At 42.8% G+C, this 23,758-nt stretch overlaps 1 protein-coding gene across 2 annotated transcripts in view; it reads left to right on the plus strand.

Moving 5' to 3' along the window:
- Positions 1-23,758, plus strand: part of dcc (DCC netrin 1 receptor) — a 181,730-nt gene that overhangs the window by 111,781 nt on the left and 46,191 nt on the right. For both annotated transcript variants that reach the window (XM_049001300.1, XM_049001299.1), the window contains exons 9-14: positions 302-453; positions 1,897-2,045; positions 4,494-4,632; positions 13,444-13,493; positions 23,065-23,206; positions 23,599-23,709. In XM_049001300.1, the coding sequence (XP_048857257.1) occupies positions 302-453; positions 1,897-2,045; positions 4,494-4,632; positions 13,444-13,493; positions 23,065-23,206; positions 23,599-23,709 (743 nt within the window). The remainder of the gene's footprint in view (positions 1-301; positions 454-1,896; positions 2,046-4,493; positions 4,633-13,443; positions 13,494-23,064; positions 23,207-23,598; positions 23,710-23,758) is intronic.

The raw sequence follows: 23,758 nt of genomic DNA on the forward strand, positions 1-23,758 counted from the left end.
ACATATAACCACTTCACCTATGAATCAGCTTAAACACTGATCTATCACTTAAATGGTATCACTTAAATATTATAGGAAGTCTATCTTAAACCTTACATTATAATGTTCAGAAACTGATGTGATGGTTATAGACCTTCTCTCATTATAGCGCAGGAAAATTGTTTTTGACCTTAAGCACTTCACTAAAAAATGTTTGAAAAATGTCTGTGGTCTGCCGAACATACGGTTAAGGCACATAAGTGGATTAGGTTGACAGTACATGCCAGCTGGCCATTAAGAGTGACGCCCGTTTGTGTTGCAGGGAGCGATCGGTAAACACCTCACAGGCCTGGCTGCAGGTCACCTTGGATGGCCTGAAGCCTGAGCAGGCATACGTTTTCAGGGTGGTTGCTTACAACGGCCAGGGCCCGGGGGCCAGCTCCCCACCTGTCACTGTCACTACGAAACCATACGGTAAGCCCCACCGAAGCCCCCGCAACAGGCACTCGCTCCAGCTTGTGCCGTTTACCGACAAAAAAAGCACTCCCCCGGGCAGACAGGTTAAGGATGAACAAAAATAAAAAAGAGGTTCTTAGTGGTTTTAAAGCCTCTTTTCTACAGGGCCTGTTGTTTGGATAAAGTGAGAAGGACAAGTTTATTCAGTACTATAGACACGATGCGGACGGAAAGGTTCTTAGCACCACCGATGACAAAACTAACACCGTCTAATGCAACATGATCCATAATGCTGCAAGTGTTCTAGTGCATTACACAGACACCCTCCCAGTCAGTTTTCTGCCAGTCATTGCTGGGTACGGAAACATACTGAGCACATCAGCTGTTTAAAGTCACTCGGCTGTTTAATGGCATGATGTCATTGCTTTGCTTACAGCCAAGTGGCCTATCAGCTCCTCTGCCCACATGCAAATAAGCCTTTACCTTAGAGCCTATGACTAGTTACGGTATTTTATTTTTTTTGTGTGTCACGGATAAGATGAGACCCTTGTAGGAATCAGCTGTAGGTGCCCTGAAGCATGCCTGAGCGCCTCCAGCAAGCCTGGATTTCTCGGGGATTTGGCAGATTGCCTTAACTTCTGGGCTTTGTATCTGCTAACATCTGTCCGCTAACATTTAGCTTCAGTGTTTTATTCCTGCACATTAATTATGAAGATCGATGTCTGGGAGTAAGACATAAAAACTTTGAATGATAGGCTAAGAAATGCATCTGTATATATTGCATATATTGATGAAACTTTTTTAGTGTTTTGTGTCATTTTGCTTTAAGTACAGAAAACTAATTCTCTTTGCTGTAACAGTGCCAAGAAAGACAGTCCTGTTACTCTCGATGTCAAATTTTATAATGGTGGACGGGATATAGATAAAGGAATATGGTTTTATATCTGGCTTTTATATGTTATACTTCCATCCAGAAAGGTAATTAAAGTGAATCAAATATGGATCCCACAGGTTTTCATAAATGCAGCTATACAGCGGTGTCATTGGAGAAACGTATGCTGCATGTCTGTCTGATTTACATTTCCTTCTTCTTAAGTGGGACGTGCAAGATATAAAGTGCTAATATAGCCACTCTTTATGTGTTTAATCTATACCTCACCGATTATGTCTGAGTCAAAGCCACTAAGTTGACAAGGTGACTTCCATACTGTGCCTACGTTCCTAAGTATGCTTTCGTTTCATTCAACATCCATAATATGATAAGTGCTGTAAGTGATTACATGCCTTATATGCCTGAACACAGCATCTGTAGTACTAAGAATATGTCACCTTCTTACTGTATCAGTATACTGATACAGTATTTCTTTTCATACTGGATGTATGTACAGCCTAGTTTCAAACAGGACCGTAGACTGGTTCAGAATCTTCTGATAATGTGACGGCAGTAATTCTGACCCGCAGCACAAGTTCCGGGGCCTGTGGAGAATGCCTGGTCTGAGGCCCTGTCCTCCACCTCCGCCCAGGCCTCTTGGGAAGCCCCAGCGTTCACTGAGAGCCCAGTGCTTGGCTACAAGGTTTTCTGGACCGAGACTGGCACAGGCAAGGAGCAGGTCAGTCCAGACCGTGGTTGTTTCACTGCTGTGTGCTCCTCCTTTCATCACAAGCACCATGCACAGGTTATAGTAAGCGCAGATGGATGTTTTCCTTTGAAAATTTGGGGCACTGCAAATAAATAGCAAATAAGACGCAATAGGAAGACCACACAATGCCCTGTTTACTTATTGGCAAAGTAATTATATGGTTTTGTTCGATTTAACTTTCATCACTTTAGCCATTGCCATACAGTTTAGATAATAACTAGGAAAAGATTCCATTTTAAAAGGGCGCCTTAAAAAAATCGTACTCTTCAGGATTATCCCAAACACCGTGCTCCTTCGCAGAAATGTCATGTAATTGCGTTATCTCTGCCGCATTCACAGGGCAGCTCAATTTAGCTGCTTGCATTAGCCCTTGAATAGATACAGGATGTTGAAAGCATTACATGATAAAGTAATCAATATTGTAATCTGAAGAGGAGTTACCAATAGATTTTGCAACATGATCGGTCAATGTTCAGGGCACAGAGAAAAGCTGCAGCCGGTGAGACCTCTGGGATGTTCGGTTCGATAAATCAGAATGTTTCTCATGTCAGAGCTGAAAACACGGGGTTTTATTAGGGCACCTGGGTGTTGCTCATGCAAAAACAGGCTTTGTGCACATACCTCCATTACTGAACTGCACCGCTGACGGTGTACTAAGACAGCCGGTGCCGGCTTAGGTAATAAATGTGAGCAAAAGGAAGGGGATTTGCTCGTATGCCGAGTCCCACTGCTGCACCCTTGAGCAAAGCATTTAAAAAGCTGTTGCAGTCTCACATCAACATACCGTGCCTGAATTCCTTCTTTACAGCCTTTTTTTTGTCATCCATTTACAAGCAGAACATAAGTACCACAGGTTCCGTTGAGCACCTGTTGGGTTTCTTTGCCGATAACTCGAAGTATATAACCCTTAACATACAAACAAAGGCCCAAGAAGGAGGTAAAACAAAATAAATAAATAGGCCAACCCAGAATGGTATTGAGGAGAATTCCAAAGGCTGATTCTATTGACAATAGATAGTTAGTGGTTAAAATGCAAGCAGCAGTGTGTGACTGCATGAGAGCATACTGTCACGCCTTGCCTCTGCCCCCCCCCCCCGTTTCCTCCCCACCGTGGCCGCGTCTGTTCATCATTCTTCACACTTCTCATTTCTGCCCTTGTGTGATTCACTCCAGCTGCCTCTCTTTTTCTCCTTTGTTATTCCTTGTATAAAGGCGTTTCCCAGTCCTGTCACTTATTTTATGCTTTCCTGAATCTTTACCCAGTTTCGTCCTCCTGTTTGAACCCCTCGCACTTCCATTTGGCTTCTGACCCATTTCCCTTCTGTTTGGCTTTGAGTTTAAATAAAACCCCTGTTGATGTTGCCTCTATGCCTGCCTGTATGTCCTTCATCCTGCCTGGCATGACACATATCGTATGGTAGGACTGCTAATAAGTAGCGAACATGGAGTACGTATAAACAATTAAGTCAAATTTGACGTCAGAAGGTCTCCCAGGAGTTGACGACATTAATTTTTAAACATTAAGGTTACCAGGTAGGTTACAAGTTCTTGCAGGTTATTATTGTGGTAAGATGTTCTGGAGTACATTCTCAGCTAGGTTTTTTTTAAAAAAAAAAAAAAAAAAGTTAAGACAAAAATAATTTCAAAGATATTTTGCACTTGACTTTCATAGTATTCTGTATTCTTGCCAAGTCATAACATGGAATATTCTGAGAAAATTTGCATTATTAACAGTTATATTTGCTATCAGGTGCGATGAACTCAAACCGTGTTAAAGACTAATTTTTAGCTAAATTCTGTGCAGTAGAGAGATAAAATAATCAGAACAATAGTAATATAAAGGATCCTCTAATGATCTGTGCTTTTTCAGAAGTAAGCTGAAATTTAATTAAATAATTAAAATGTAAGTAACAATGAAACATAATAGTAAATAATCTCCCATATGTAAAATTGTCAGGTATTCTATTACCACTACTCCTACCACTACTACAACAACAACAACAACAACTACTACTAACACTACTCCTACTACCATTATCACTAATAATAATAATAATAATATGAAGAATTTTGCATGCTATAAATGTGATGGAGAGTGTAGAAACAAGAACAAAAGATGTAGATCCTGGAACGTGAGAATTCCATATAGTACACATCGTTACGTTTTTAGTCTTTGTTCTTATCGCTGAGTTATGAAGAACTGAATTTCTGGTTATCCCAATGTACAGTATGGTTTGTAGATTTCATAGTAAAAATCTGATTGATGTGTAGTTATGAATGATTATATAATATATAGTTCTTAAACAGATGTCGAAAAAAGCAAGGATTTGAAAATTGTTTTCCTATAAACCTGTGCAAGTTGCTTTGCTTTATGTTGCTATCTGTAAAAAATGATATAATAGAAACGTTTGGTTTCAGAGCGCGGAGGTGGCCAGCCGGAGCTACCGGATCGGCGACCTGAGAAAGTTTACGGAGTACGCGATCCGCATCCTGGCCTACAACCATCACGGCCTGGGAGAGTCTGCCGGGGATCTGATGGTGACCACGATGTCTGATGGTGAGTTTCCACGGCCTCCCCATTCCGCAGCACAGCTTATGGGAAACTGTTGATCTAGCGAGTGACAAACAGCGCCTTCTCGGCATATTGTTTTTCCATTAAAGCTCGTGAGAACATGAGTATACTAGTTAAAAAATCCTTCAATTAATGGAACACTTCTGTGACACAGGTTTCCCATGAATTATTGTGGAATTAGTCACTCTTTCAGCTCAACACACCTGGAATACGGTGCTGCCAAATAGCCATGCAATAGTTTTAAGGAATAAACTAATGAAGCTGGGATGAAGATGGTGTATGGCAAAATTTTAGTTACGCGGGCACAGACTGATATCAGAGTGTGATGGGAGTTTCATCTAATATCCATGACTAGAGTTGTGTCGAGCAGAGAAGGATGAATTCGACCCAGGACCATCATTTGATGTCAGAGATCTTAATGTGTTCCCAGGCAGCCTGGCTGTGGAATATTATGCTTTTAGGAGTTCACCCAGTTATCAGTGGTGCCAGGTTACTGCAGAAGCACCACTCAGTATATCTTGAGGTCAACTTGGTTCACAGACAGACAGTCTACTTTTCATTCCACTGCCTGTCGGTACTGTGGCTTTCTGTTGTAGGTTGTTAAATGGCTTCTGCTACTTTTGCAATAAGAACTATGAATAGTTTTCCTTGTTTTTTTTTTCTTGGTTTAAAACTACGGACATCTTCCTTTGAGTCTCGCCGGTTCAGAACTTTGAATAGCTACCATTAGCCTGTGTCAGAACAAACACAGCAAGACATCTTGCCATAAGCCTTTCTGGTTCCGGATTCTGGTTGGCTTCCATTGTGTCCCAAAAGTTTTGCACCATAGACAGGTTGACTCGGGACATGTTGAATCTTAGAAAGTAGGTGCCTCCCCAAGGACTGGAAATATTTCATACCTTTGGCGGCACCTGTAAGAACTCCTTATGGTGCAGAGTACTGTAGCACTCCGGCTCCTGTTTGTCACATTTAATTCTTTGCAGAGCACGAGTTCCGCATGTGTTACGTTGTATCGCCTTTCACACTTCCCCAGCCCTGCTTGATTTTCACACCTCATTGTCTTTAAAGTCATTAAGTACAATTTTCCGCTAGTATAAAATGGGTTTTTATTTATTGATTTAGCTTGTAAATCTACCACTGCTTCCTCATTGTCCATTTATATTATATTATATTCACAGTTCCATTCCAATCTAAAAATGTCAGCTAAACTCACCGAAAAACGAGGAATAAGACGATATATGTATGGATGGAGGTTTTCTTCACATTCTCTGTATGTGCCTTTATTACATTTATGTTTGCATGTCAGTTCAGAGCCCGAAAAAAGATTCACATCCAGTAAGCAGGATTCAAAAAGCTGACATCATCTGGAATTCTCCTTTTTCTGCCGCTCTGTCTCACGCGGCAGGTATCTCAGGGTGTATCTGTAAATCCCACAGCCGTCTGCTGAAGTTCACGTCTGACATTTTACACCACTGCCCTTCCTAAAGTAGGTAAGACACAGCAGGCATGTGCTGCGGCCTGCCGTAATCACCTCAGAAGTGCCGTCACTCTTTTCTCTCTGAGGATGATTTCAAGCAGGTAACAGATTAGTTCTATGACTGCGCTGTCTTGTTAAAGTTTTATCTGGCTAAATTCACTCCTAAATGATGTATATGTTGCTCCATGCATTTTTCATTGTGGTGTGACAAACTGTTTAATAACAGCCAGTGATTAATTCCTAACCCTAGCAGAGTCCCAGTTTCCCATTCGCTACCAAGACTGTGTACAACTCAAACAGAACCAGCACCAAAGCAAATTACTTTCAAAGCGCCCGGATTATTTTTTGGAGAACTCGTACCTTGATGTCTCAGACTCATTCCCCAGAGGGTCTCGTTCACCCTGGTTTTTATTTCATTCCATTCCCCTGGTTTAATTTCTCCATTTACTTGTTAATATTCTACAATACATTCATCGTCTGAAGTCCTGCTGCTATATAACGTGGCATTTCTTTTATGCAGTGCATAAAAAGCATCACTAATGTATGCAGTAGAAATCTTTAAAATAACTGCTAACCTCATAATTACCTAGTAATCGTTTCCCTGTGTATCCATGGTCATCCTGTCCTCACTGCCCAGCTAAATGCCTGTATAATCCCCGAATTGTAATACATTTTAATTACAATATATAATCCCCTTATACTAAATACCCTACATATATAAAATGTTGTAAAAATTCTCCATGTGGGTATATCACTGTTTCCTATTTATTTAAAACAATAATAATAATAATAATAATAATAATAATAATTTGCTGAGTTTGGAGAGACAACAGCCACATCTAACCTTTAATTTGGATCTCTTGTGCAAGATGTGTTTGTTAAAGAAATCACTTTAAATAGAACACGTTCTTTGAAGCAACATGGTTACACATCAGATTTTTCTTTTCCAAACGTGGCTTGCTAACAGATTTTTAGGACATTCTTTCTCATTTACAGCTTGAATTACAGTATGTCTTTGGGCTTTCACTTGGCTGGTTCATGATATTTTAGCTACTAGTACTTTTTTTTCAATGTCAGTTTGATTCAGGAAGAGCTCTGGTTCATTTTCAGATGCAGAGATTTCAGTTCAGCGATTGCTTAATAGAATTACTTAGTAATTTCTCTGTGGCTTCCTGGTGAGAATAGGGGGTTGTGGATAAACGCACTCGAGGAAATGCTCATTGGGTTGCAGGTTAATGCTCAATGAGTTAATGGAGGCCTGAGTATGCCTGGGGTTACTAAGTCCCTCACTGCATGTGTACTCAACAAACAAACAAACAAATTAATTTTTTGTATAGCGCATTATCACAACATTACATCGTCTCAAAGCGCTTTACAGCATCCGCACCCAAAGCCCCCAGTGAGTAAGCCATGGGCGACAGTGGCAAGGAAAAACTCCCTAGAAGGAAGAAACCTTGGGAGGGACCAGACTCGAAGGGGGAGCCCATCCTCCAGGGTCCGGCAGGAAGAGTCAAATAGGAGAGATGGTTAAGTGCCAAGTCACACTGTTCCAATCATAAGATTTGAGAAATAACTGGAGAGCAGGGAGGAGATGACAAGCCAGTGCCGAGTCTTCTTCCAATCGCCAGGCAACCAGAGGTAAAGCAGCGGGTCATACATGGCAGATGACACAGGCAGAAGGGCGAGCTGGATGCAGGGATGTCGCTGGTAGAGGCGACGTCACGTGTAGCAGGGTGTGCTGGACACCTTGATAGATTGAGGTCTCCAGGCAGAACCCCCAGGAGGAGTAGGGGAAATAAAATGTACAATTAGTCAATTACTCCTGCTCACACTTTTTTTTTTACCCTCATCTCCACTTTCCAGCCAAGTTCACCCACTGCTTTCTACTGGCACCCGGGTCCTAATAAGATCAGGCGTATTTGGAGCTGCAATTGTGTTTATAAGGAATTTAATGTATTTAGAACTTTCTGATATTTCGACAGGCAGACAGACTTGGTCGCGGTCACATTTAAAGATTAAACACATGCCTTAGAAATACAGTAAATGAACAGAAGAATGTTAAACACATTCCAAAGGAAAATTAAAGGAAAGTTCTAATTTTAAACAATGTCTTTTTTTTTATTAAAGCTAATTCAAACGAGTGGCTCAAAGCTTTCTGCTCTAAGCCACTGTTTACCAAAAAGTACCGCTGTTTTATTTTCCTTTAGCACTTATTTTTCTCTTTCTGTTCCCTTTTTTCTAGTTTTCATTCTGTTTTAAATGAGAGGCTCGATCGCTGTTAAGTTGCCTTGAACATTTTTTTCCTTCTTAGTAAAGTAATTAAATGCATGTTCTCATCGACTGTTTATATTTGACTCCGTCCGAAAGCTATGAAATGTAAGACCCCATTAAGGCTCATAGTTAGATTTTTGTTAAATATGTAATCAACATAATGTTAAATATATCACATTTGCTTTAATTTTTTGCAGTGCTGCTTATGCACTATTGTTTCACTGCTCCATTAGTAATTTAGAGATTTGCCTATTTCACTGTATCATTTTTTTGGACAACAGATGCATGTCTCATTGGCTTTATGTAGGAATGATCCCCTAGTTCCTCAAAAAAATAATTTTCTGCTGCTCTGCACACCTATACTTTGTATTTAAATGTACAGTACTGTGCAAAAGTCTTAGGCAGGCAAAGAAAATGATGTTCAGATTATCCTGGTGTTGGTGTAATACTATGATATTATGCCTGTCAAAGTGTGTCATTTCAGAACCTCCGCTAAAAGCATCCTAGTATTTGCAGCGACCGTCCAGTGCAGCCATGTATTTTTTGACTTGGCCACTAGCACACCTCATACAGCTAGTCAATCTGTCACTGACTTTTGAAGCCATTATATTTAATTATTTAATTGGGCTGTTGGTGAAATTTAACAAAATCGTGGAACAGCTGAGGTGCCCCTGAGGAGAAGTTTGGGAACTGAAGCGGTGTTCATCTAGCCATCCAACAGGATATCAGTAACGTTTTAGAAAACAGAAGAAATTATTACTAGTTTTTATTGTGTTCTAATGTTAAATAGTGTTTTTTGTTCTAGCCAAAGTACACTTGCTACCCAGATAAGCAGCTTTAAACATTTCTTTGGACTGCCTAAGACTTTTGCACAGTACTGTGTATCTTTATTGTGCATAGTTCTGGCAAGTTCATAGCCTGAAAATCCATGGATTAGAAAATCAGCAATCGGAGGGCTGGGCTAATTTTAACCAACGGCCAATAAAGATAAGAGTTTGTAATGGATTGTCCACAGTGAGCTGACTTTGTCCTGTGTCTCTGCTCTCCAGTGCCCCCTATGGGTTCTGTGCTATTTGGGTAAGGGACTATCTCCCTGGGTTGTCCTGCCACATTAGTCTCGGCATAGGCTGTAGCTGAGCAGACCTTGGGACACCAATGCACCTCAGCCTCTATAAGCAGAGGGCATATCGTGATGAGCAGACCTTGGGACGCCAATGCGCTTCAGCCTCTATAAGCAGAGGGCATATCGTGATGAGCAGACCTTGGGACGCCAATGCGCTTCAACCTCTATAAGCAGAGGCCATATCGTGATGAGCAGACCTTGGAACGCCAATGCGCTTCAGCCTCTATAAGCAGAGGGCATATCGTGATGAGCAGACCTTGGGATGCCAATGCGCTTCAGCCTCTATAAGCAGAGGGCATATCGTGATGAGCAGACCTTGGGACGCCAATGCGCTTCAGCCTCTATAAGCAGAGGCCATATCGTGATGAGCAGACCTTGGGACGCCAATGCGCTTCAGCCTCTATAAGCAGAGGCCATATCGTGCTGAGCAGACCTTGGGACGCCAATGTGCCTCAGCCTCTATAAGCAGAGGCCTTATTGTGATGAGCAGACCTTGGGACGCCAATGTGCCTCAGTTTCTATAAGCAGAGGCCATATCGTGATGAACAGACCTTGGGACGCCAATGCGCTTCAGCCTCTATAAGCAGAGGCCATATCGTGATGAGCAGACCTTGGGACGCCAATGTGCCTCAGCCTCTATAAGCAGAGGCCTTATTGTGATGAGCAGACCTTGGGACGCCAATGTGCCTCAGTTTCTATAAGCAGAGGCCATATCGTGATGAATAGACCTTGGGACGCCAATGCGCTTCAGCCTCTATAAGCAGAGGCCATATCGTGATGAGCAGACCTTGGGACGCCAATGCGCTTCAGCCTCTATAAGCAGAGGCCATATCGTGATGAGCAGACCTTGGGACGCCAATGTGCCTCAGCCTCTATAAGCAGAGGCCTTATTGTGATGAGCAGACCTTGGGACGCCAATGTGCCTCAGTTTCTATAAGCAGAGGCCATATCGTGATGAGCAGACCTTGGGACGCCAATGCGCTTCAGCCTCTATAAGCAGAGGCCATATCGTGATGAGCAGACCTTGGGACGCCAATGCGCTTCAGCTTCTATAAGCAGAGGCCATATCGTGATGAGCAGACCTTGGGATGCCAATGTGCCTCAGTTTCTATAAGCAGAGGCCATATCGTGATGAGCAGACCTTGGGACGCCAATGTGCCTCAGCCTCTATAAGCAGAGGCCATATTGTGATGAGCAGACCCGATATTCCCAATTGTTAGAGAGAGACACAAGGAAAACAAATAAGCATGCAAATAAAAATTATCGCGGCCGGAAAAATGATCGACCTCATTTTAATTATCATGCAATGAATTGATTTATTGTTTATCGCGACATGCCTAAGTACAAAGCATCTTTAACGCTTATACTAACCATTATAATGCCCTATAAAGGTAACTATGGTGCTCTATGAATGAGCAATTCATAAAACATTCATAATGCATAATAAACATGCCTACAATGTGTTCCTTTTAATAAATATTTATAGCCATGTTTATAATGCTTTATGAATGCATTATTGTTTGTTAAGAATGTGTTGACAAATTACTAAAAACTTAAGTAAAGTGTTGCCAGAGTTGATATGAAAGTCCCAAGTAACAATGATTACTCTCTCCTGCATGGGGTATGCAAAATGGAAACTAAACAAATGTAGAAATGGTTAAAAAAAGTCATCTTTTCTTGAAGGTTCTTTGTAAGCCATTTTAACTGTCGCAATTATACAAAATTGCAAATTATCGTTGTTTGCGCTGCATGTGTGACTGTTATTTTCACATTCAGCCTGTACATGTTTATGGAGTGTGTGATGTCCCCAACACTCATCATTACCTACATGATGAAAGCACATTCAAGTAATGGGCTTTGAAGTCATCCATGTGGATTAAGACAGGAAGGATATGATGAAAGGAGATTCCCCAGAACCCTCTAGGTTAAACACACTGATAAGCCGATTTGTGATTACGTGGCGTGTTTTGTTAGTGTAATTTTTCCCGATATAAAATTTTTAAGTCGACGCGTGTGTTGTGGATTTCGAAAGAAAAAAAAAAAAACATGATGACAGGAAAACAGCTCAGCGGCGTCGACGGCCGACCGCAGCTTCGGTAGAAATGTCTCGGGAGCCTGACAGCTTGGGGGTGCAAAAATCCGGCGGTTCGATGCAACAGATTCATTTAACGGTATAATTAGGGCTCCGGCAGAAGTGAATTTGCACCATCATTCCAGGTCTGCATCTGCATTCTATTCGCAAAGAACATTATTTAGAGTTTCCACCCTCGCCCACCCTCGCCCACCCTCGCCCACCCTCCGACACCCTCCGACCATGACCAATCCTTGCTGGGCTTTTTCTCCTGCTCCTCCCCCCTCCTTCTCCACGTGTGACTCAGTGAGTTGTAGGAGCACCGCTCAGGATCGGCGCCCCCGGTGGCCACTTCCTCTCCACGCATGAGCCGCTCTGCTGAAGGAGCTTTGCTTAGAATTCACTTGGTGTTCACTGACAGCTGTGGGATTATGTGCTAAATAACCCTGATAGCACCACACTCTGTTACTAATGCATTCCAAAGGTTATTACCTGCCTCAAGGTAATGTTTTTTGTTATACTTTTTTGTGTATATTTCATGCATTCTATGCCCTGTAATGCATAAGAGAAGCTATGGATAAGCCCATCTGCCAAATAAATACAATATGTAGTCATTATTGTGGTAGCAAGTTTCCCCGATTACACAATGTAGCCGCTCAGGCAGGACCAGCCAGTTTTCGAATCTTCGGAACCCCGAACACCAAGCCAACACCAGAGACCCGATCATGCTTCTGAAACCCAGAAATGTATGCGGATCCATGTCCCAGAATCGGGAAGGAGCGCATATCCCTGCATGGAGACGCATGGTGTGAAGGTCAGATCTGGCCCCTGAGGCGTTAATCGGATGCTGCGAGGCGTCCGTCCGCCTCGCTGGTCAGGAAGCCCATGCAGATAAATCCTGCTGCTCGCCTCTCACCATCTTTCTCCAAGTAATGAGGCAGCGGCGCCTTCATTGGAAACAGGAAATGATTTGTTAGACTATAATGGAAATTCCGTTGCTTAAAAACAAAACCCGTTTCATGATCAGTCAGAGCAGTCTAATGACTTTCAGAATGCACATATATTACTCCATTTATGTGTAACAAAAGACTTCAGTCTGTCTCTGTCAGGGCGTTATAATGCCGGAGGCTCAATATGCCATCAGCCAGAGCAATTCTGGTCCTGCTCTGTTCTCCAGAAGCTTCTTTTACAGTGTAATTACCTGCTGTTTGATTGGCGATCATCAGTAACGACACCATGGGTGCTTTCCATTGTCTTCCTTCTCCTGCAGTGGGACAGTGTTATTGCTGGTTAATGATGCCTGTCAGCACACACTGTGCACGTGTTCCGGTCCTAGTTGGTGTGTGTGTGTGTGTGTGTGTGTGGGGGTGGGGTATATGCTTATGTGTAATGTAGTGTTCTCATCCTCCTATGTAGAAAAGCGTGTCTTTTACAGTCATCCATTTGCGATGGTCATTGATGACCAGGGGCGCTTATCTGACACAGCTCACACATATTTGACTGTGACTGCATCTATCACGCTTTTCATCATGCTCACCACGGGTGGGCTGGCCGGTGGAGGTGACAGCGGTATGTGGGACAAATACAAAAAAGTGTAAATACATGCAAAAAAAAAGAAAAAAAAATCGAAAAATGCTTTGAGTCATGGAAGATTACAACTGGGCTGGATGGGTTTGGATACATCTACTAGTAGATGAGAAAGGAAGCACATTTATGTTATGTACTGTGAGACAACGAGGATCAGGAGACCCCCCCCCCCCCTAGACATGGTCCTGTGTATGTCCTAGCTGTATGTGTGCATGTATGTGTATGTATGGCTCTCTATCTAATCCTTATCTTCTTCCTTCCCTACAGTGCCAAGCTCTGCTCCACAAAATGTCTCCTTAGAGGTCGTGAACTCCAGAGTAAGTAGCAAAAGGCTTTTTGTGTGAAAGCTGATTTATATGGTATGAAGTGCTTTCAGCTTTATAAACACCCCCACCGGGTTGCATTTATTTTTGGAGGTTTTTTTTAGATTCCTAGATGCTCAAGCTATTGGGGTTGAGGTTTGTTGTTCTTCGCTTGGACAGAGCGGGGTGGCGCAGGGTGGTCTCATGTGCTGATTGGCAGTTCAGGTATAGGGGAGCCGTTAGGGCAGAAAGTGTCCAGGAAAAACTGGTTTTCAATTCAGATCGAGGAAAGAATTTTAATGGCTTCCTTAGCAGTGGATTTTGAAGCTTCAGCTGAGCAGAATCTACTTGCTGAGAGGTAGTCCTGGTTTGGGGCTGTCATGTTTCTGGTCTGATCACTGGCTGGGCCAGAGCTGTTCCAGTTACTCTTCATTCCGAAGCTCTGCCTTTTAGACTGATCCAGCAATTCCGTGCTTCTGTCGGCAGCAAGCTGGGGCTGTCTGTTCTGGCATCTGCGGTGGGCTGGAATGGGGGTTGCTGCGAGAGGTGTGTTTTGCATGGAGCTGGCAGATTAACTGCATCTCACCAGTCACAAACTGACGTGCTACAGCACAGGGAACCTCCAGGCGCATCGAGCATGGCTGTGTCACATGCGTGTGCGATGACGTGCAACATTACAGGCCGTCCCCAGGTTACGAACGAGATCCCTACCCTAAGTCTGACTTTAAGTCGAATAATATTATCACACATAAGAATAATAATGATATAGTATAAATAAAAGTAACTACATATGGCAATGTAGTACACCTTAAGCCGACATACCTCAGAAGCCAAGCAATGCAATTTTTTAATAAAATACTGTAGGTTTCTTGTCAGTTGTCTTGTCAGTTGTCTGTAAGTCATGCGTACTTAACCCGGAGACTGCCTGTATTGCAATAAATAAATAAATAATACAGTAATAACAATAATATTTGACGTATTTGCATAGTTCTTAAAGTCTTCATCAGTCAGCTTTTCACTATTGTCGTTGAATAGTCATTCCTTGTTTGCATTTATTAAGATATTACTTGGATTAAATTCAACGTGAAAACATCCCATGGCTGTTATTGAGAATGTGCTTCATTTGTGAGGGAAAATAAAACCCTTGTGTACGGTACTTGTTATATGATGTGATTATCCCCCCAGTAGCGGCAACACCAGCAGAGCCTACTAAGTGGCAATGACTGGGGCTCCCACAGCAGAGTCAGGAACGAGCTGCCCGCTGCCTGCGTGACGAGCTGGTTCTGGAGGTCGGGGTGGCATGCTACACGGCCCCTACAAATTGTAAAAAAAAAAAAAAAAGAGGGAGAGAGAGAAAAGAAAAATGCAAGACATTCTCTAGAAGAATAGGGACAGAAAACAGCAACAAACCACAACAACAGCGCAACATGTACAGCACCGGTGTCACCCCAGAGACAAATCGTCCACCTCAACAACATAAACACTGATCGACCAACAAGGCCAGCCGAGTAGCTTCCTCGGGAACAGCAATGTGATGTGTCTTGAATCTTAAAATAGAAAGCTGCAATGCTAATCTTTTCCACAAGTGCCAACTTCCGCAACAATTAGGGTGCACACTTAAGTCATCTGTGCTTCAGACAAATATCTGCTGGGACAATCAGTAATTAATAGTCACCTCTCATAATTTTACACAATTTCTTTTATAAAATTCTCTTCACATGCCGCACAAAATTACTTTTAGGTACAAATTCCCACCTCACAAGATCTAATTTGCTACCTAATTGAGTATCTGATTCACTCTTCAGTTACACATTGAGTGAACAATATATTGGGTCTTATAAAGAAAATATAAAATGACTCTGGTAGTTAAATATTTTAAGTTGAGGCCATTTTTATGGTTTTGATATTTAAATAGCGTTGCAAAGACTTATGGGTAATGTAGGTGCTGAGTGGTTTCATCGTGCAAGAATGGGGCTGAGGCTCCATCATCGCTTAATTATCAACTGTAATTTGGAATTGAGATAGACCTGGCACTGAGTTTCTGGTGGCAAGATCGTGCAGATTGAGTGTCCATGCTCCATTTGCAGTTCAGTCACTGTCCTGCTAAGTGCTTGGAAAATGAAAATAGGAAGTTACCCTCTATATGGCATGTCTTCATACGGCAGCACCTGCTGTGCCTGTTGAAGGGGATCACAGCCCAATGCAAGTCAGATTTCCAGCGTGAAACTGGAGCGTGCACCAAGGCAATATCCCAGAATGAGATTAGGTCCAAACATTGCACAGTCTCTTAGAGAGTGTTATTTATTTATTTTCACTTTCATTTAACTCAGAGCGCGCAGTGTCTGGCGATCTTTCTAACATGCCTAATCAGAGTGAAATAAAAGATAATTGAATGCTAACAGCATAGCCGTCTAGGCAGGGGTGGGGTGACAGTGGAAAGGGGAGGGGAGGGGGGTGACACCGCAGGGCTGTTTACTACAGGCACTGCCGTGTCACTCAGAAATGGAGTTGGACCTCTGGGAGAAACCTGAGCACCAGGAACATGCAGCAAACACTTTATTACTTTGCTGAAATTCAGCGAGCTTTCTCTGATTAAATTGACTTTCCACGTCGGCTCCTTGGGTGTTCAGATCACTGTTCACTTTCACAGCCGCGGCGGATGAAAAGGCAGGGAATCTATTAGACTATTTATATTAGACGAAATGAATCCGACTGATCACAAGGTCACTTAAATAATGTAAGAAAGATAGCAGTAAATAATAATACATAATGTTACTGCGATGCCAAGGAAAAGCGGACGTCGCATTTCTCAGTGTCTCACTGGGGTCGACGTTTTAAGTAATGGCCTCATTTGATTTCTTTCCACAACATTTTTAAAAGGGTCTTTGTTTTAAATTACATTGCTATCTACATATTCAAACTGTTTGTAAAACGTCCCTCAGACAAATTGTTTGTCAACATATCGGAGGTGATTATGAACACTCAGTAATTTGTGATTATTTTGCCTTTTGATTCTGGCTAATGCTCAGCTTGTTACGCCTCCAGCCAGGTGTACAGATCCAGCTAGAAGCTAATCCACTCCTCCAAAAAATGCCAGGGTTAATTAATCTATTCAAGGGGTCTGTTCCACGCCCTCACACTGCTGCCTCCTGCAGGTGGAATGGTGCTATGTTATCTGTAGTGAGTAAAGACAGCAGTCAACGTTGCTGGGGTGTTACAGTAGATTGGAGGGAGTGGAGCTTATAAAGAAACTAGAATGATGGAAGCATTGAAAACACCGAACGTTTCAAAGAGTTTCCCACATTATGTATTAATAAGGGTGGCTAATCATGTGCAACACAAACCATGTCTTAATATAGATTTTAAAAAGCGTATCTCAGGTAGGCAGAACATGTTGGCGTGAGTGAGCATCTCAACAGTGCTGAGAGGAGCGGATAAATCAGGGCTGACACAGGATGTGGGCGGGAGTGCCATGTGAATTTTAATTGGCTGATTTGCATGCTAACAGGCTACTCTCCGCAGATGGGATGGCAGCCCTTGCCAGGCGGCTGCCGGTCATTAAACATATGCGAAAGGTGCGGTTATCGAGCTGGAGTCCTGACCTAAAGGTCACAGGTAAAATCCCAGACAGGGAATCGCCCTTGTACCCCTGGATGTGAACTTAGCCTATCTTTCGTGAGTAGGTATCCTGCTGTATCAACAAGTAAAGGCATTGTACAGGATTGAGTGTGCGCAGGAAAATCTGAATAAGTCATCAAGCAGTAAGGTGCTCAAAGAGAATCTGCACACTGATAGACCACTGTGGTATTTAATTATTTCCGAAGTTCTTTCGGGAAATGAGGAGAGGAACGTAGATACCCAGGTGTGCGCAGCTCCTTCAGGCTGCTCATTTGTAAAGCTGGAGATGTTACTGGGGCCACTCGGGTTAAACATGGTGCTCAGGGGTAGAGTGGAAGTGGTCTTCCTTTGAAATGCAGCCATTTAGGTCACAAGTCCAGCTCTGCTCTATTGCTTTGCTTGTAGCCCTGAGTGATGTGAATTAGTGTGCTATAAAAGCAGGATATTCAGCCTCCAAGTGGCTGAGCCGAATAATCAGTTCCCGTCGTGTGGATAACTATATCCTTGTGTAAGATGTGCAGCCCGGATCACGTTACCACTTGAGACTGTGGTTGCTACTGTAGCTCGTAGCGATGGACTAAAAATGTTACGAAGAACTAAATTTGACAGGATTTTTGACCACTGCACTTACATGGTGCCCTTGGTCCTTGGGAGTAGGGTTACCATATATCCCGGGCTCCCTGTCCTCTCTTTGGGTCTCTGTCCGTTTTTTCAAAAATCGGTGGTTTATTCAAATGACTATATGGTGTTACAGTGCAGTTCAAAGTGAAGGAAAAGGCACCAATTTGCAATATATGGCAGCTACTCAGTAACGTCAACTTCCGGCAACCATTGTTACTTTGACACTTTATTTTTGTTTTCGTGTGAATAGTGAATTGCATCGTTTGCTTGAAATCCAACCAACTTTAGCTTAGCATTTTGTAACTTCTGTGGAAAAAGACTTATATACATGTGTATTCTGTCAGCTGTGTGTAGATTGTAAAACAAAAGTTAACTGTAGGGTTACCATAAGTCCAGGCTTCCTTGGATGTGAATGTTCGTTTTACAAGGTGGTTAGGGAAAACATACTAAGTGCTACGTGACTGGCCATTGAACTCATTAATATTCTGATCCCTGGACACACCCTCTTTTTCATCTCACCAAATATGGTAACCCTACTTGGAGCCTCTGAGTCAGACTGAGGGGTGCATACATGGGCAGTGATCCGACTCGAGCTCCACAGTAAAGTGCTGCCTCTACTCGCCTGAGGAGATGACAGTAGTGGAATAAGCGATGTGGAAAATGGAGATTTAAACAGAGCATCGGATGCTACCGGAACACCTGGGCACTACGTAGGGGTCACTGAGTACAGCTCACTGACCCAGCCTCTGGTGAAATCGCCAGGAAGTAACTAGACTATTCTGCTGACACATGCGATCGTGCAGCGGAGCAGCTGGCCAACGGTGAGGTGCAGGAGCTTTGTGGCGACACCGCTCGTGCTCCCGGGGAGGAGAACCAGAGGGCAGAGGGGCCAGTTACAGGGCATCCATCTGTGTGATGATGTCACACCTTTGCTTGCAGGTCACAGGAGCAGAATTTATTGAACATTAAATGAAGTTGGCCTTGGTTTCAGTGTGATTGATGTCTTTTGTCAAGGCTATAAAGGCAGACAGGCTTTTGTTGCTTTTCAGGCATGTACACAAATCAACTTAAAACACCAGGAAATACAACTGAATGTTCAGGACGGGCACCCTGCCGGCTTGCTGGTGGAGATACTCTTTTTCGAGTCCAGCTCCTCCTGTGTTGATAGTGACTCTCCTTGGTCAGGAAGTTACATGTGGTTTGTGAGTGATGCATTATCAAGTAACTTCTCCTTTATATCGAGTTACCATACCTGCTCCCTTTATCTGTCTTTTTCTGGTTCCAATTTCGTTTCATACGGTATTGTTTATGTATAATAGTCTGTGTTTAGACCCATAAGCAGCAAACAGCAAATGAAATTTTAAATGAATTCTGCCCGTGAAGGCACAGATAAGCTGTCACCCATGACAACATGACTACCAGATGTCAATGGCATACTTCTCAGAGCAGGAAATCAGTGTCACCACCGGTGAAATTATTTATGCAAAGGAGCGTATATGGTCAGGCACAAGACTGGGGGGTGGGGGTGATGGATCTGTTGCATTAGCCATTATTCTGAGCAATGAGCAGAACTGCAAAATAACTCTGGAGCAGTTCACAGCCACACACTTGTAATTTGCTAAATATAATTGCGAATTATAAGTCACTCTGCACAACAAGAATCATCAAATGTATCCCGTCAGAATGCACCACAGTATCCATTTCTCATTACCATACTGCTTGCCGTTAATACTTCTCTAGGCACACCTAAGGTCCCTGCCTGCCAGTGGGATTTCTCTGCCTGCTTCAGCAGCTATTGTTCTAATTAATCATTATTTAGCTGGATGAAATGTAGGGGAAATGGTTGCTTTTGAAAGTATTGACCTTTGTGTTACTGCCAAAATATGCCCAATAAATCACATTAATGTCCGGGAATTGTGATTTTACTGCAGATCTACTTCAGCCACTCAGTTTTCTAAGACAGTGAGAGAGAGCAGATAAAGCGCATGAGGAGATCAGGGTTAATGCTCAGAATGTAGCCAAATGCTGCAATGCTTAGCAGGACCCTTTATTCAGAATGACCGAGTTCTTGCAATTATTTTTTTTCTTCTAAAATGCCCTCCCAGGGTGACGCTGTGGCTTTCCACCTGGAGGGATATGAGTCTGAGTGCACCTCCTCTTATGCGTTTGCATATGTAGATTTCAACTGTGAAACTACTGTTTGGTCAAAAAAAAAAAAGCCATGCAGTTAGGTGAACTGGTGTCACGAAATTGCTCATAGCCTGTGACTGTGCTTGTGTGTGGCTCCCTGTGATCTTAGTTCTGGAAAATGAATGGGAGGTTCTACTGCCTTCTCATTTCCTCTCTATATCATTGTCGCTTGCTTAGAGTTTTTAATTTTTTTATTTTTCTTTTGCTAGCATAAATAGGGTGTATTTTTTTTTCCAGAAATGAAACCTGGAGAGGTTTATGTCAACGGAGCATAAACAGAAACTTTCTTCAGTTATTTTAATAACTAAAATCTGTTGTTTTGGTGTCAATTCCGGTAATTAAATTCCAATTCTGTTCCATTTTTCTCAGTATGATCAGTGATATCCATCCATCCATCCATCCACTTTCTGTACCCGCTTGTCCTATGCAGGGATGCAGAGGTCCAGAACCTGTAGTTATATCCCAAAATAATTATTTCTTGTCAAAATAAATTAATTTAATTTCAGTACTCCTTTCATCCACATTTGGGTAACCCTCTTAAAGGCAATTCATAGGCAATAGTCTTCCTACAATAATTCATTTAATTCAATTCCTCCCTAAAGCAAATCAGCTCCTTTAATTTAATTCCCTCACATTGGCTCGGCAAAAAACCTGCCGTTACACATTCTTAATTAAGAATCATTGATTCTATTGAATGTCAGGCTAACAGCTTACCCAGTCAAATTCTCAAATTTCCCCTTAAGAACCTGCCATATTTGCGCAGGACATCTTTAGTAAATTGCCCTAAAAAAAAGAGGTCAACCTAGAAATTTTTGCGTAAATGATCGTAAAGTCTGTGTCAAGTATTAATCATCATGGGGAGGTAACTTACAATTAAAATGTCTTCACATCTTCATACAAATGACATTTGCTTCATAAAATGGTTTTTCATGGCAGGCTCCCGTTTTTCAGTTGTATTAATTATACGTGTCTTCTGTGGATGGCTGCCTTTAGCAATAGAGCGAAAATGCTTCACCAGAAAGAGCCGGACTAAATCAAACTGCTTTCTTAATGGCTTCGGATAAGCGGTCACCTCAGTCGTTTATCCATTCATCCATCTTCCAGCTGCTTATCCTGCTTGGGGTCACAGAGAGCCTGGAGCCTATCCCGGGAATCCCAGGGCACGACGCTGGGGTACGCCCTGGATGGCCGTTCTGTTATGACTCGGGGAAAATACATTACAGGGTAATCCATCCATCTTGCAAGCACTTATACGATACCGGGTCAGAGACAGCCTATCCCAGGAAGCATAGGGCACGGGGCTGAGGAGCATCGCGGTTGGGATTCCAGTCCATCACAGGGCTCACACATGCACACACTCTCACACCTAACCCGCACGCCTTTGGAGTCAATTCAGAATTATACCAAGCAAATAAAATTCATTAAAATTCATTAAAAATTCCACACTGAGTGGATCTGTTGTACAAAATGATTATTTTAAATTAAGGCTTTGTCATCCATCCATCCCATTCATCCATCCATCAATCTACCAACTGCTTATCCTGGATAGGATTGCTGGGGGGTGGGGGGGGGGGGGGGGGCGGGGGGGGCAAGGAACTCATTCCAGACAGCATCAGGCACAAGCCAGGGGAACGCCTTACATGGGATCACGGTCCATCACGAGGTGCATTTCAGGGCACGCTCACAGTTCTACACTATGGGCAATTTGGAGACACCAGTTAACCTAATAGCATGTCTTTGGAAGCAGACACAGTACAGGGGCAATGTACAAATGTCCACACACAGAACGCCGGCAGAAATCAAGCCCCGGTTCCTGGAGGCCATAGCACCACCTGCCGTGCCAATATACTACCTAAGATGTGCTATTACTGAGTTAATTTACCAAAAGTTGTCAAAATCCTAATTGTATTCCACTTTGATATTTTGCAGTTTTCATTCACTTTGGTGAAGTGTCCCATTAATGTTCAGTTTAAAGCAGATCTGACAGAGCTCAGATAGGAAAAAAAAGCTATTTAAAAAGATTTAAAGAAAATTTGTCACGTTCAGTCCCACAAGGCACAAACTCTGAAAGGCCATGAGCTTCACTCAGTATTTTCCCCATGTTTTAAAACTGATTATTAGGTGTAGACAAAGGAAAAACTAAGGACAATAGTTTTTAATCCCAAAAAAAAGCTATTTGCAAAATGTGTTGTTCAAGTCATAACACTTTCTCTACACCAGTGTTTCCAAATCTGGTCCTTGAGGACTCACAGCTGGTCCACGTTTTTCCTCCCTCCCAGCTCCCAGGAGGGAGCAAAAATGTGGACTCTGGCAGGGAGCTGGGAGGGAACAAAAACATGGACTGACTGTGGGTCCCTGAGGAGCAGGTTGGGAAACACTGCTTAAAAGGGTAGCCGTAGACTGAGGATATCATTGTGGATTAGTGTGTAGTACTGCGGTCTTACACAGCCATGGTTGGCTGGTTTTAATCTTAATCCTGGCTCTGGAATGTTTTCCTTGGTTTGTATGGGTTGCCTCCAGCAATGTAAAGACATGCCGTTAAGTCTAGTGTCCAGCCCTTCCCAGGACAGGCTCCAGGTTTGCTGTGACTTTGTACTAGATAAGTGGTTACGGTAGATGGAAGGATCACATTGCAGTGGAGAATTACTGTGCAGCGGGGGGGGGGGGGGGGTTAGGGTCTATGGCATGGCTCTCTGTGTGTGCAGTTTGCATGTTCTCCCTGTGTTGTGGTGGGCTTTTCTCTGGTTTTCCCCCGCAGTCCAAAAATATGCTGATGTGAATTGGAGTTACCAAATTGTATGTGTACCTGGGTTGTGCCCATAGCTAGTGGGATAGGTTCTGCACCCCCTATGAACCTTAATAAGGTAAGCAAGTACAGGAAATGGTTGGATTACTGTAGTGTGCCGATATGGTGCAGTTTGAATGATGTAATGACAAATATCTGATTCAGCGTGAATTAAAATAATCACTCCTAGTCAGTCACCTTAGCGACCTGATAGTTTTATTTAGTGTGTGTTTATTGTTGACTAGAGTGTGATTTTTTTTTTTTGAGTTTTACTTGCTTTTATGATCTTGTGTGATTATTTTGTAATTCTTTTCAAAAACCCTCTGTACATGTGCGGGTTGGGATACACATTCTTTTATTTGTTTGTTTCAGAGCATCAAAATGAACTGGTTGCCACCTCAGGCAGAGTCCCAGAACGGCTTCATCACTGGCTACAGCATCCGCCACAGGAAGATAGGTCGCCGTGGTGACCAAGAGACTATCGAGCCCAATAATCTCTGGTACCTGTTTACAGGTACGCCAGCCGCACATAAGCCCCAACATTCTCCTTTCTTTTGGTTTGTGCTTTTGTTGTCTAAAGAGTGACCTTATCTCTTTCCATGAACAGAGATTGCAAACATTTGCAAATCGTATCTCCTGAAGGGAAACACTGAATCAACAGATGTCATTAGCCCACTCTAATTTATACTGTGCAAGAGAACAATTTATTTTCGGATGTCATCAATTAAATTCTTGTCTGGACTGCTTCAGATTGATGGCCGTATGAATGCACCACAGATCGTTCTAAGCACTCGGTTTACTCGATCTCACTCTCTCCAAATAGCACGGCCTATCGGGGTTTCTGTTTCCGACATCACAGGCCTTGGTGCCAGAAGGACCATCATTTACTCTGTGATTGATCCACAGGACTAGATAGGTCCAGCCAGTACAGTTTCCAGGTGTCGGCCATGACAGTCAATGGGTCAGGGCCACCCAGCGAGTGGCATACGGCTGAAACACCGGAAAACGACCTGGACGGTAATAAACCAAAACGTGACAGTTACCCATCTCTCTGTGTGGCCTGGCA

Source organism: Brienomyrus brachyistius, chromosome 2, assembly GCF_023856365.1.
Source record: "Brienomyrus brachyistius isolate T26 chromosome 2, BBRACH_0.4, whole genome shotgun sequence".
Lineage (NCBI taxonomy): Eukaryota > Metazoa > Chordata > Actinopteri > Osteoglossiformes > Mormyridae > Brienomyrus > Brienomyrus brachyistius.